Source organism: Neomonachus schauinslandi, chromosome X (assembly GCF_002201575.2).
Source record: "Neomonachus schauinslandi chromosome X, ASM220157v2, whole genome shotgun sequence".
In the NCBI taxonomy this organism is placed as follows: Eukaryota; Metazoa; Chordata; class Mammalia; order Carnivora; family Phocidae; genus Neomonachus; species Neomonachus schauinslandi.
Window position 1 is genome coordinate 100,618,479 of NC_058419.1, and position 14,707 is coordinate 100,633,185.

The 14,707-nt window shown below is 37.1% G+C and overlaps 1 protein-coding gene across 5 annotated transcripts in view; it reads right to left on the reverse strand.

The window, feature by feature from the left end:
* Positions 1 to 9,452: 9,452 nt before the first annotated feature.
* The window catches only part of GK (glycerol kinase), a 76,767-nt gene continuing 71,512 nt past the window's right edge, over positions 9,453 to 14,707 (reverse strand). For 4 of the 5 annotated variants that reach the window (XM_021677936.2, XM_021677926.2, XM_044911963.1 and 1 more), the window contains one exon: positions 12,904 to 13,479. In XM_021677936.2, coding sequence (XP_021533611.2) covers positions 13,355 to 13,479 — 125 coding nt within the window. In that variant the 3' untranslated portion in view covers positions 12,904 to 13,354. Of the gene's footprint in view, positions 11,513 to 12,903; positions 13,480 to 14,707 lie in introns of those variants that run through there. The other variant, XM_021677933.1, reaches the window with a different exon arrangement.

Genomic DNA, 14,707 nt, shown 5'->3' on the forward strand with positions numbered 1-14,707 from the left:
GAACTAGACGACAAAGTCATTTCATAGAATCCATAATGTGTCAGATGGTGGACGAAACATAGCAGGGAAGAGAGTGAGAGTGTTGGATAGGCTTGTGATTTTGCTCTTGTACTTTTCTTCCTCATTTAAGATATTTCCATCCACGGTCTCTGTTAGATATTTTATATGTTTAGCCCGTTTTATTGTGAGATATGATTTATATGCAGAAGAGTATATAAAACATAATATGTAGTTGAAGTAGCTACGTATTATTATAAAGTGAACACCCATGTACCCATCATGAGCTAGAATGGCCATCATCCTGTAAGCTTCCCGTATCATACCATCTGCCATACACTGAATGCTTGTGTCCCTCCCAAATTTATAGGTTGAAGCCTGCCCCCCAGTGTGATGGTGTTTGGACGAGGGACTTTGGGGAGGTGATTAGGTCCTGAGGGTAGAGCCTTCATGAACGGGATTAGTGCCCTCATAAAAGAGATCCAGGAGCTTCCTTGCCCCTTCTGCCCTTTGAAGACACAGTGAGAAGTATCTAGGAACCAGGAAGCAGGCCCTCTCCAGACACCGATTGGCCAGTGAGTGCCTTGATCTTGGACTTCCCGGCCTCCAGAACTGTGAGAAATGGATGTTTGTTGTTGAAGTCACCAGTCTATGATATTTTTGTTATAGCAGCCTGAATGAACTAAAGACATTGCTCAACCATACCCTCTCCACACGCTCCCAGAAGTAACCACTAATCTGACCTCTATGGTAATCATTCCCTTGCATTTTTAAGTTTTACTACCTTTATATGCTTCCCTAAAAAAGAGAGTATAGCTTTTTGGATTTCCTCTTCAGTAGTCTCCCATGCAGCCATGGATAACTGATATACCCAGCTCACTATCAAAACCTGCAACTACCCTAAACTGAAATATTCACACTGAAAACATCACTAACTGAATTGTTATTCATGATTTTGAGAAGATATTCATGTACATTTTGGTAATAATCTAAGTATATTTTACATTAGTAATCAAATATTTAATGGCAGAATTGGATTTGAATTCTTTCTTCCCTTTGATGTCAGAAACATCTTTCAGCCTATGTGGTTAGAATGGCCAAGTTCACCTGCTTATTCTAAAGTCAGTAGATGACTCAAGCCTGGTAGGAAAAACCATACCTGCCTTTCTCTACACCTTTCCCCAAGGGTACTAAAGTGAGCTCCACTAAAAACAATTTTAGAAACAAAACTCATTATTCCTTAACCTAGAAACCTGAGTGCAGAGTAGGAATAACATAGCTCTAAGGCCATTCACTTTATTTCAAGTTAACATTCTACTCACCTGGTTTGGATTAAAACCTTTTTAATGTCTTTCTATAGCAGAGCTCCAAAAAAGAGTGCTGGCGTCAGTCTTTTGTTATGTTTTCCTGCTTATGCATTTTTAGCATCTATACATCCCCAACTAAGTTTCTAATAGGACAACGCAAAGCAAAATACCATTACTTCTCGAAGCTAAAAATTAATTTGGATTATGTGATTCCAAAGTTGTTTATGATTCTTCTTAGAGTAGTATATTCACAGAAATTTCTTTTAAAAATGTCTTATTTTAGGGGCACTTAGCTGATTCAGTCAGTAGAGCATGTGACTTTTTTTTTAGCATTAGACTTTTAATCTCAGGGTTGTGAGTTCAAGCCCCATGTTGTGTGTGCATCCTACTAAAAAAAATTAAAAATGCCTTATTTTATATAAAAATATTTCAATTTAAAATATACTTTACTCGGGACACCTGGCTGGCTCAGTCAGTGGAACATGAGACTCTTGATCTCAGGGTCCTGAGTTCAAGCCTCACACTGGGTGCAGAGATTACTTAAATAAATAAAACTTAAAACAACAACAAAAAAATACACTTTACCAAAAGATGTCAAGGAATTAGGATGCTAAAATTGTTGGCTCGGGGCGCCTGGGTGGCTCAGATGGTTAAGTGTCTGCCTTCAGCTCAGGTCGTGATCCCAGAGTCCTGGGACTGAGCCCCACGTCAGGCTCCCAACTCAGCAGGGAGTCTGTTTCTTCCTCTGCCTCTCTCCCCTGCTCATGCCCTCTCTCTCTCCCAAATGAATAAAATCTTAAAAAAAATAAGATTGTTGGCTCAATAAATGTTTTGTGATTAAAGGAATTTAATCCTATTTGTAGCTGATTAACATTGATATGAATCTACTGTGATTTTTTCTTTGTCTCATACAACTTGGGAAAGTTTTTTTTTTTGCTACAAAATACTCTATAAATTAGATTTTTCACAATTTTCTAAATTACTTGTTTTATTTTATTTGGATGCTAAAGTGCTTATGGTGCTTAGGACATATGATCTAAATGCTGATGGACTGTAGTAAGATTATTTTCTTCATAAGTTTGTAAAGCTCAATATGTAAAAAGCTAATGACAACCATAAGAGTTAAAAAAGATTTCTTTGGTATTGAGACAATAATCATATCAACATATGGCACAATTTTGTCTTGATTTGATCATGTTTGTGGATCGTTGTGTGATTATTTCTTTATACTTTTCTAGAACCGGGGTGGCTCAGTCAGTTAGGCGACCTACTCTTTGTTTCTGTTCAGGTCATGATCTTAGGGTCCTGAGATCGAGCCCCGTGTTGGCTCCACACTCAGCGGGGAGTCTGCTTGAGATTCTCTCTCCCTCTCCCTCTGCCCCTACCCCCCTACTAAAGCTTGGGCTCTCTCTAAAATAAATACATAAATCTAAAAAAAAAAAAATACCTTTAAAGAAAACAGGCTGTAACCTAAGATCTTTTTCGAATAAATTTAGGAAAGCATATAATGTGTAATTACCAGAGCTATTCCAGTTTTTAAATAATTGATAAATGTTAAAGTATAGATTGTGAAGGGAATTATAAATCTAATTTTATGATGACCTGAAAAAACTAAGGAAAATCAAAACTGCAGGCAAGTGTAAATGGATTTATGGCTTCGTTTAAGCCTTTGGTTTTTATGATCCTTGCATGAAGGCATCATGGACATCTCCCGAGGTCACCACAATGCTTTTATTTAACTAGGATTACGAGCAACGAGCAATGAGCAACGAGTACCCCAGCAACTTGGGCAGTACATTACAACAGAGGGGAAAGATGCCGGAGAAGACAGAAAAGCCTGACTGTGGATAGCAGCGCCACCTAGTGGTTAAATTTATTTCTAAAAAGAAACCAGCTTTGCAAGAGATAGCCAGGTTACTGGATCCTGTTCTACATGGTTTTTAGCAACATGATGAAAGACGTGACTACAAGTGATGGACTTGGAAGAGATAAAGGAATCTTGTATGGTACATATGGCTTCGTAAATTGTGATTGGATGTTTGAAACATTTCAGCAGAAATGGTTCAGCCTCTATCCGTGTTAGAATCACTTAATGTTGGCATTATGGTGTCTAAAATATAACTCAGTAAAAACTCGTTATATTTGAAATCCTGTCTACTAAGATCAGGTGAAACACTTGTAGCCTCACCAGTTCTTATTCCAGCTGTGGTAAACAAATCTTTGGCTTGAACTGAACAATTGCTTGGCGCAACCAAAGAACCTGGGGTTGCCTATGAAGACAGGATTTTCTTCCCTTGGTTTTGAAAGGCAACCTTTCTGGGATGCCCATGCAGTTACCAGGGAGTGCAGTTCAATTAGCCAGAGTCACTGAAGTTAATTAGGAAGCAGTAATAAGCTGCCACAGGCTTCAGAGCATACAAAGCCCCGTGTACTATACTCACGGCCCTGTCCAGGCCTGGCGTATATTTGTGCTTCTCTCCGAGGGAAGAAAAGGGCTTGGAATAGTTGTGCCAGAAGATCAGTAAGACTTCAGCCCTTTTAAGTGGGAAGTCTTCCAGGATAAACAAAATTGTACTAACACGGTGAGGGATGGGCTTAAGCATGCACAATTAGGAGAGCGATATGCCTTATCTTTCTATTATGAAATATTTCAAGCACAGAGAAGATAGTAAATACATGTGTATCACCATTCAGAAGTGTCAGATCTTAAGACTTTGCTATATTGGCTTTAGCTCTTTTAATTTTTTGAAGAAACACAACTTTTCAGGTTCTCTGATTGCACTGTCTCCCTTCCAGAGGTGACCACCATCCTAAACTTGGTATTTATCATCCCTATGCAAGTGTTATACTTCTAGTTCACCTGTATGTGTCCATACACATGACACCTCATGTTGTTTTGTGTGTTAACGTTTTTACATCAAGTTTATGAACATTCAAGATCTATGAAAACACTCCCTTAAAGTTTGGGAAAAAAATTAAAATAACCACAGACATCAGTACAGGATTATGTATTAGTTTCTACTCTTCTTTCTAAGCTATTTTCCAATTTTTCTAAGAGCAGTATTATTCTCTTTTTTTCTTAAGATTTTATTTATTTATTTGACAGAGAGAGAGACAGCGAGAGAGGGAACACAAGCAGGGGGAGTAGGAGAGGGAGAAGCAGGCTCCCCGCAGAGCAGGGAGCCCGATGTGGGATTCGATCCCAGGACCCTGGGATCATGACCTGAGCCGAAGGCAGTCGCTTAACTGACTGAGCCACCCAGGTGCCCCAGAGCAGTATTATTCTTACCTATTTCCAAAAATAACTATTTGATCTGAAAAAAAAAAAAAAAGCACAGGAATGCTCGGGTTTTTTTGTTTTTTAAGATTTTATTTATTTGAGAGAGAGAGCGAGAGCACGCATGAGAGCGCACAAGCAGGGGGAGTGGCAGAGGGAGAGGGAGAAGCAGGCTCTCCACTGAGCAGGGAGCCTGACAGCCTGATGCAGGGCTCAATCCCAGGAACTTGGGATCATGACCTGAGCCGAAGGCAGACGCTTAAACAACTGAGCCACCCAGGCACCTGTTTTTGTTTTGTTTTTAAAAGCAAGTACTAGGCTCAACTTAGAGCTTGAACTTGGGACCCTGAGATCAAGAGTCGCATGCTCTACCAACTGAGTCAGCCAGGCACCCCAAGTAATGGTCATTTTAAAAAGAGCTCCCTGGGAGGTACCTGGCTGGCTGAGTCAGTAGAGGACGTGACTCTTGATCTCAAGGGTCATGAGTTTGAGCCCCACGTTGGGCGTAGAGTTTAGTTTAAAAAAAAAAAAAAAAAAAAAGAGCTCCCTGAGCTGGGAAACCAGTGATGTAGACTGTGAAGTGGCAAATATTCACTGTCCTTTGAATTTGATTTACAATTAATTGAAGAGGTAGATTACAAACAGACCTATTGTTTCTTCCTTTAAGAAAAATGTGGTGGTAAATTAGTAAAGGGCTGAAGCTTTAAAATTTGCAGAGAAAGAGGATAATGAACATATGAAATTAAACTGTGTAGAAGCTGGGGCTCATGGGTGGCACAATCGGTTGAGTATCCGACTCTTAGTTTCCTCTCAGGTCATGATCTCAGGGCCATGAGGTTGGGCTCTGAGCTCAGTGCAGAGTCTGCTTAAGACTCTCCCTCCCCGCTTCCCCTCCCCTCTGCACTCTTTCTCTTTCTCGAATAAACCTTTTTTTTTTTTTTTAAAGAACTATTTAGAACCTTAAGAAATGACACAAAGGGTTCCACTTAGAGAAAAATCAAGTTACTGATAATTATGGTAATATATTTTGGGTAACACTTTTGAAAGACTGCTTTGGGAGAAACAGGTTAGATGCATCCTTTAATATTAGTATAGAGTATATTCTATTGGACAGACCATGGAAACCTCTGGGAAGGTCAATGGAAGGCCAGATCTTTCGTTCCATCATAGTCTTTTATGTATTAGTGACTAAAGCATTTCCCTTATTTCCAGTATTAGATGCTTAAAAAAAGTTAATGAAAGTGGAATAAAAAGGAGTTAAATTTATTAATCTCCATTTTTTCAAGGAGCCTTCCTTCCAAGGGTTCATTTCAGAGATTACAAACTCACATGCCATCAGGGACTGGTCATAGGCTGACTTTACATTAATGCAAATTAAAAATAATATTGTTATTTTAAACAAGCCTGTGGGCTGAATTTGGCCTCTGGGTAACTAACTTATGACATCTGAGTTCTTAAAGTTATATATTTTATTGAGATATAATACATATGCCATAAATGCACCCCTTTAAAGTGTATAATTCAGTGGTTTTTAGTATGTTCACAAAGTTGTACAACCATTACCACTAATTCCAGAACATTTTAATTACCACCCCCAAAAACCTCATATCCATTAGCAGTTACTTCTCATTTCCCCTCTCCCCCCAGCCTAGACTCAAGCAAACATCTTTTCCTCTATGAATTTGCCTATTCTGGGCATTTCCGATAAATGGAATCATACAATATGCGGCTTTTGTGTCTATCTTTTTCACTTTGTATAGTTTCCAAGGTTCAGTCATGTTACAACATGGATGTATCAGTGCTTTATTCATTTTTATAGCTAAATAATATTCCACTGTATGGATATACCACTTTTGGTTTGTCCATTCATCAACATAGACATTTGATCGTTTCCTCTTTTTGGCTATTATGAATAATGCTGCCATGAACATTCATGTACAATGACCTTTGAATTTAAATTCAAAAATTTTAAATTAGATTTTTTTAGGTAGGCTCCACACCCAGCATGGAGCCCAATGCGGGGCCTAAACTCACCACCCCAAGATTAAGACCTGAGCTGAGATCAGGCACCCCTAAAATTAGATTTATAAACAGCTAATACATTAACACGGTTCAAGATTACATACGCTAACAATTAATGTAGTTTAAATATATATAAACAGTGAAAAGGTTTTTCTCACCCTTGTCTCCCATATGCCCAATTATCACTGCTTTCTGTCCCACTAAGTAAACACTATTAACAGCTCCTTAGGTGTCCTCGTAGCATAGGCAAACATCCTAGTTTTCTTTTTTATTTTAAATAGAAAGAGAGCACACTTAGGCACTCCTCTGCACCTTGCTCTTTCATTTTTCCTAGATAGGTTTCCATGTTTCTACAGTATTCTTTTCTAAAGCCACACATCTTCTGTTATGTGGTTGTACCAGTTTATTTATTTATTTTTAAACATTTTAAAGTAATTTTTATACCCAACGTGGGGCTCGAACTCACAGCCCTAACATTAAGAGATGCACACTCCACCAACTGAGCCAGCCAGGCACCCCTTGAGCAACTTGTTTTGAACCTACCTTCTGCTTCTCAAGAGTATTTATCTTTATAGTCCCCACATGTAATGTAATGGGTCATTTTCACTAAATGTGATGAAAGGAAAACTTCAGGAAATACTTTTGAGTTTTTTCTCTATGGTGTTTGGCACATCTAATATTTTATCATAAAACCAGAATTAAGATACATACCTACAGGGGCGCCTGGGTGGCTCAGTCGTTAAGCGTCTGCCTTCGGCTCAGGTCATGATCCCAGGGTCCAAGGGTCGAGCCCTGCATCGGGCTCCCTGCTCAGCGGGAAGCCTGCTTCTCCCTCTCCTTGGTTCCCTTGTGTTCCCTCTCTGCTTGTGTTCCCTCTCTCGCTATGTCTCTGTCAAATAAATAAGTAAAATCTTAAAAAAAAAAAAAAGATATGTACCTATATAAAGTACAGGCCAAGTAGCAATGAAGTTGATTTAAAGGTCCATTTTCAGGGTGCCTGGATGGCTCAGTCAGTGAATCATGTGACTCTTGATCTCAGGGTTGTGAGTTTGAGCCTCACGTCGGGTGTACAGATTACTTAAAAAAAATACAATCTTTAAAAAAAGGGTTTTTTTTTTACAATTTTTTTTTTTTTAAGTAAGCTCTCTGCCCAACGTGGGGCTCAAACTCATAACCCCGAGATCAAGAGCTGCATGCTCTGCCAACTGAGCCAGCCAGGCACCCTGAAAGTCACCCAGTTTTCTAACTATTATGTGACCTTATGAAAGTTGTCAGGAAAAAAAAAGTTATTAGGTTGCAAAATAAAGGATCAAGTAGACTTCATTATTTAAATATTTTTAGTCAAAATAAGCTATTAAAATTAGTCAAGAAATAATTTTGGGAACCCCTGTACACTGTTGGTAGGAATGTAAAATGGTACAGTCACTACAGAAAACAGTATGGAGATTCCTTAAAAAATTAAAAACAATTACTACATGACTCAATAATCCCACTTCTGGGTATTTATACAGAAGAATGGAAATCAGGATCTCAAAGAAGTATCTACACTCCCATGTTCACGGCAGCACTATTCACAACATCCAAGATATGGAAACAAACCAAAAGTCCATCGACAGATGAATGGATTAAAAAAATGTGGTACATACATACAATGAAATAGGTCTCAAAAAAGGAAGAAACCCTACCATTTGCAACAACATCACTGGACCTGGAAGATATTATGCTAAGTGAAATAAGCCAGACACAGAAAGACAAATACTACATGATCTCACTTATATGTGGAATCTAAAAAAGAAACAAAAATGTCAAACTCGTAGTAACAAAGAGTAGATTGGTGGTTACTAGGGGTTGAGGAAATGGGGAGTTGCTGTTCAATGGGTTTAGTTATACAAGAAAAATAAGTTCAAGAGATCTGCTGTCTAATGTACTGCCTATGGTTAACAACATGGTACTGTGCACTTAAAAATTTGTTGAGAGGGTAGATCTCATGTTAAGCATTCTTACCACACACACACACACACACAAAGCTAAGGGACACAAGGAAACGTGTGGAGGGGATGGCTATGTTTATTACCATGATTGTGGTGATGGTATAATGGGTGTTTGTATATGTCCCAGCTCCTCTAAGTGTTTACATTAAATATGTGCAGTTTTCTGTGTATCAATTTTATACCTCATTAAAGCTGTAAAAAAATAATTTCTGCACTTCTATTTACTATTAGGTAGACACTATGAGTTAAACACTACCTACCATCAATGCTGTTAGTTTCTGTGCTATGACATCTTCTTCTTTTGCTGGTTTCTCATAAATAGCCATCATTCTTCATTCCCAACATGATACAAAACACTCAGAAACCAAAGACTTAAGTTTGGGCGCTTCAAAAGAAACACTAAAAATTCTAAGATATTATTACAGAAGCAAAGATGCATTTACTTCTTAACCAACTGAGCCAGCCAGGCACCCCTAAATGCATTTACTTCTTTTACTGATTAACTAAAGAACAAAAGATTGAGGTACTGGCATGAAATTGAGAGAACAATGGCACACTTGACTCCACCAGCCAACCCAGATAGAAAGAACAGAGAGAAACCAGTAGAAAGGCATGGTTAGCCATGAGAGACCCTAATTGATCATGATTTCTGACCTCAGCGGGTATTTTCTGGATGCTGAGATGGAACAGTGTAGTCTTATCCAATAGAATGATTAAGGTGCTCATCATTTCAGAAACTACTTCTTAGGCTCTTGGTTAATTCTTCAGAGTGTGCCTGATCAAGTGCTAACAGCTGAGTTACACCCTTCTGGATTTAACTTTGATCTTAAGTTCTAGTCTATAAATGAGAAATGCAAGTAAGAATGAGGGGTCAATTTATTTTAAGTCAATTTATCATTAAATACCAATGTGCACAGTTTCAAACATTTATAAATATCGCAATTTATAGAAAATTAATGGAATCTTAAAATTATTTTGAACAGTGATTTAACAATTATTTACAATTAACTCAACCTACTTTTGTAGAAACATAATTATGTTTAAAAGTACCCTCAACACAAAGTAATAATTTCACAGTACCTTTCTGTAATATTTTTGTCACGCAAGCGGCAGCTGCATCAATAAAACCCAAGTAGACTGAATAATTTAGAAACAGCACAATCAGAATTGCAAATGCAAGCTACCATTAATTCCAAACAAAACAACACCTTTTATAATAATATATAAATATTTTCCATTGTCAGCCCTGGTTGAAGAAAATATTAGGAGGCAGTATTTTCTTACTTGTAGTAAACAGAAATTAATTTTAAGATTTAAAAAAATTGACATTAAGATGCTAGATTAGGTAGGTTTTTATAACATGTAATACTAACCATTTTGAGAAATTCTTGGTTTCACTGGAAGCCATTTCTAATTACAAACCTTTCTTCAGTTGTACTAGGACAGTAAGTGGAGAGAATTGTCTGTGATCCCAAATAGAAATTATACTTGCTTACCAGCAATTAATAACATATTTGGATAGAAAGAGATTCTTGGCTTTATTCCTAAGGTTTTCTTCTACTTAAGTGTTTAACCTTTTTTGCTATTCCCTCAAAAGGATCCCTAATATGTCTAAATTATGTCAAAGGAAGGCAACTTTATATGGACTAGTGCTTGTTTGAAAACAGTATTTACCATAGTATTCCACAGTTTTGTCTTTTTCCTTTTTTTTAAAGACATATATCCAGCTAAAACAATTAAATAAAAAGATAAGGTATAAGAAATATAGTTGAAGTCACAATAAAGTACATTTTCTTTTATTGACATGGAACATATACTTAAGCTTTAAATGCTGGCTCTTTAAGAAAAAGTTTCTCCTTGTAAATATGCATAACCGTTGCCCAAAAATGTATACAGTGTTTTCCCCAAAATATTTATACACTTAGTGGTCCAGTTAAGACCAGCCCCATTATAACCTACTGAATACAATGTGCTCTGAATTTATAAACGGGCTACCCTCTGTATATAAAATATATAGGCATGTATGTTATACATACAAAGTAAGAAATATAAAAAGGAGAGGTGAAAAGAAAAAGGGTTCTTCCCTGTAAGATCCAGACAGAAATTCAGTGTAATTAGTGAGATCATGTAAAATGTACTCTTAATTTATAAATGGGTTGCCCTCAGTATATAAAATATATATATAGCCATGTATGTTATACATACAAAGTGAAAAATATAAAAAGGAGAGATGAAAAAGAAAGGAAAAAGCGTCCTTCCCTAGAAGACCCAGACAGCAATTCAGTGAATTAGTGAGACCATGTAAAATGTCCGACGAATTTCAGTTTTGGCAAATACCTTTCTGGAAAATATCTAAGTTTGAGAGTACTAAATTTCCATTTCAAGGATTTAGTAGAGGTGTCCATTTAAACATTCAGGGAAGATGTTGTGGTCTCCTTAATATGCAGAAAAGAGGACTTTTAAGGTCTGTTAAAGAGAAACAAAAAGCCACTCATTTTTAGCTGGTTAGTAATCACCCCTTAGTCAAGTGTGTGCAGTGCAGAGAATCAAATCCTAGACCATCAGCGTTTGAGTGTGTTTGATGAAAGATTCCAATGAAGGACCTGAATTCTTCCTAGATCTCAGAGGGAATGGGGCAGGACGCGATGGCAAAGGAGGGGTCAGCCCCCAAGGTGGCTGGTCCAATCTTAACTCTTGATGTTAAAAAACACACCAAATGTTTCTATAGCATTCTTTCTGCTGCATTTTCTTTATTTCAAGCCACAGGTCTACTTGGAGGGTCATGCAGCAAGTGGCTTATAAATAAAATCAGAGTCTACGAACAGTGTCATCACATTAAGAGACAATCGCTGGATTCTTTCATTAGGCAAAGAGTTTGCATCTTTGGAATCCATGAGTTGGTATCATTTATGGGATACCTAAAACGGGGGACAAAAACCACATATATGAGCAACAACATACACACAATTTAGGAGTTAAGGCAACGAAGACTATTTAATCATTTGAGCTACACATTCCACATGATTTCTAAATACTGCTTCACAGTTAAAATGCAACAAATATAACTAGGCCAATCCCAAAATTAGCAAATATTAACACTATTGCTAATTGTTTACCAAGGCAAGTGACTCCCACTGTTCTCAAATCTCAGCATATGTTACCAAGAGAGAGAACCTAAAGATGGTAACCATATCCCTTTGGGAGCCTAGGAATTCAGACAAATAATGTATCCCTTAGCTTAGAGATAAGCTGTATGTCTCATTTTGATAGAGAGTAGGCCTCTTCCTCCTTCACAGTACCAAGGGGGAAACAGGAGAAAAAAAAAATCAATGAAAACATTCAGGTGCAGTATTTTCCCTCCTTTTCCAAATCATCGTCATGCAGCCAAAACAACAACAACAAAAAACACCTCAGGATAATGAAAAAATGATATAACTTTTCCTAAAACAACTCAAAGTTTCTTTATAAATCTAAATGACTTATTTTTGGATTATCACAATATTTGGAAAATATTTTTGGATACCCATTTTGGATATTTTGGAAAATTATAATATTTGGACTTTTCCACCAAACATTCCCAAGAAGCAGAAAGAAAACAGACATCTGTGAATTCTGTATAGACTTGTGTATACAGAAGCCCTTCATAAGGTGGAAAGCACTAATACCAAGATAAGGTATTGTTTTTATGAAAGCAGATTTGAATAAACATCCCAAATATGAAGGATACGGAAAATGGTAGCCTAGTTTTAAGTTCTCGTGCAAGTAACTCATATTTTATCATTAAAAGATAATCTAATGTTCTGCTGATGTAAACACTTTTCATTCCATATTTATATATAGTGCTAAGCTAATGACGTCAAGCTGAGGTAAGGCTTGTTGGATTTCTATAATCAGATGCTCCCTCCATATCAATAAAGTTTACATTTTACATGTTAAAGCCAGGTCAACATCTGATTAATTACAAGAAATAATTTAACTCTTTCCCTTGTTATGAAGATTTAAAAAAAATTTCACTTTCTTGGTAACATATGGAACAAGTCATTGCCATGTAGTCCCTTAAGCCTCAATTGGAAGAAAAATCGAGCTGTCATCAGGAATAGCTCCCCAAAACGATTATTACATTTAAATCATCACAGGTTATGCAATGTATTTCATAACATGCTGAGCAGTTTTATTTTTCTAAGAATAAGCAGAAGTTAATGTGCAAAAAAATAATTCGGTTTTAAGTTTGACTCCCCTTATTTTAGCAGTAATTTTTAAAACTTCATCTCACAAAATATATTCTTTTAACTAAAATAAAAGCGACTATACATGTTCCCCAATTTTAGAGTTTTTCCAGAGACTCTGCTAACATACTCTGGTGGAAACTCTTACCAGAACTGAAATATTTAGACCCACGTGGCACGTTTTCTTGAGTATGAAGAACTTATGTACGTTTGAAAGCCAATTGAATTACTGTCAAAAATTAGACTTTAGTGTCCACCTGTCACCCTGAAAGTCCTCTCATGGAAGCTTTCACAGCACGCTACTTTCACTTCTGCTTCCTGCTGCGGCTGACAGCAGAACGCGGCCCCTCAAAGAAACTGTCATCTACCAACAATAAGAGAATTAAGCAGAGCCACAGTCCTCAATTCTGACTGCTCTGAAAGATTAACTGGTCTCACAAATTAGACCTTTCATGGATTTGCCAGGTTCCTCAGCACAGGAAGAATGAAAAACTCTAAACATTTTCTGCCAAGTTATACACAAATACATTAGTGCTAACTAATAAAATTGTCTAATTTAAAGAGTAACTGACCTGAGATGTACCTTGCTCCGATTAACATTACCATGCTACTCACTATAAAAAAGCCCAAGGGTAGACTACAGAAGATACTAGGGTCACCTGTGGTCATCCAAGTAGAAGGGAATTCCAGTCAAGCAAACCAAAAGAGAGACACATAATTACAATATTTGTGTTAAGAATCACATGACAGCAAAACAAAATTAAGTTATAAAAATAGTATATTCATAAAAGCTAGCAGAGTTATTACTTCAAATCAAAAATATAATCAATATTGAAGGCTTATGACAGTTAACGAACAATATGGGTAGCATGCCACAGGTAGCCAAGAACATAATACATATATAAACCCACATAAGCCTTCCACTGGCAAAGCTGAAGAGAGTTGATGGAGAACTTTTTGGGAGGCTGTTGATTTTAGCTTTTTTGATTCTTACCCCAAAGATACTAAATGAGCAATCCAATTCCCCCAAGATTCAAGGTAGAGATCCTTTAGTAATCAGAGAAGAGTTACACTGGTCTACTAAAAATGAACTTCAAACCCTATTTTTGCTAAGATACTGGTTTTGTTTTCTTTTTTAAACAGAATTTGCTATGTAAGGAAATGCACCTCCCAATCAATATTACTTTAATTTAAAAACTAAATTGTAAAGGGGCACCTGACTGGCTCAATCCGTGGAGCGTGGGACTTTTGATCTCAGGGTTGTGAGTTTGAGCCCCATGCTAAGTGCAGAGGTTACTTAAAAATAAAATCTTGAATAAACTGTATAAATCCATATGTTTTTTAAAAGATTTTATTTATTTGAGAGAGAGAGCACAAGCGGGGGTGAGCAGAGGAAGAGGGAGAAGCAGATTCCCCGGCTGAGCCCACGTGGAGTCCCATGCAGGGCTCCATCCTAGGACCCCGAGATCATGACCTGAGCCGAAGTCAGACGCTTAAATGACTGAGCCACCCAGGCAGCCCCATATTTTTTTAAATCTATATATGTATGTATGTATGTATGTATGTATGTATGTATGTAAACTCTACACCCAACATGGGGCTCAAACTCATGACCCCAAGATCAAGAGTCGCAAGCTCTACCAACTAAGCTAGCCAGGTGCCCTGTGAATCCACATTTTTAAAAAACTGCCTGAGAATATGGTTGTGTTGGTATTTTCTAACTAATTTCTGTCAAAATCCCTTCCTTTAAAGAAAATTCTTTATTTACATACGCTTTTCTTGAATTTAAAAATTATGTATCTCTATTATTTAATGCTCATTTAAAAAGAAACATATTCAAAATTAACCTCCAAGTTTTAAGAATATGCAACCACTGGATGAAAGGGC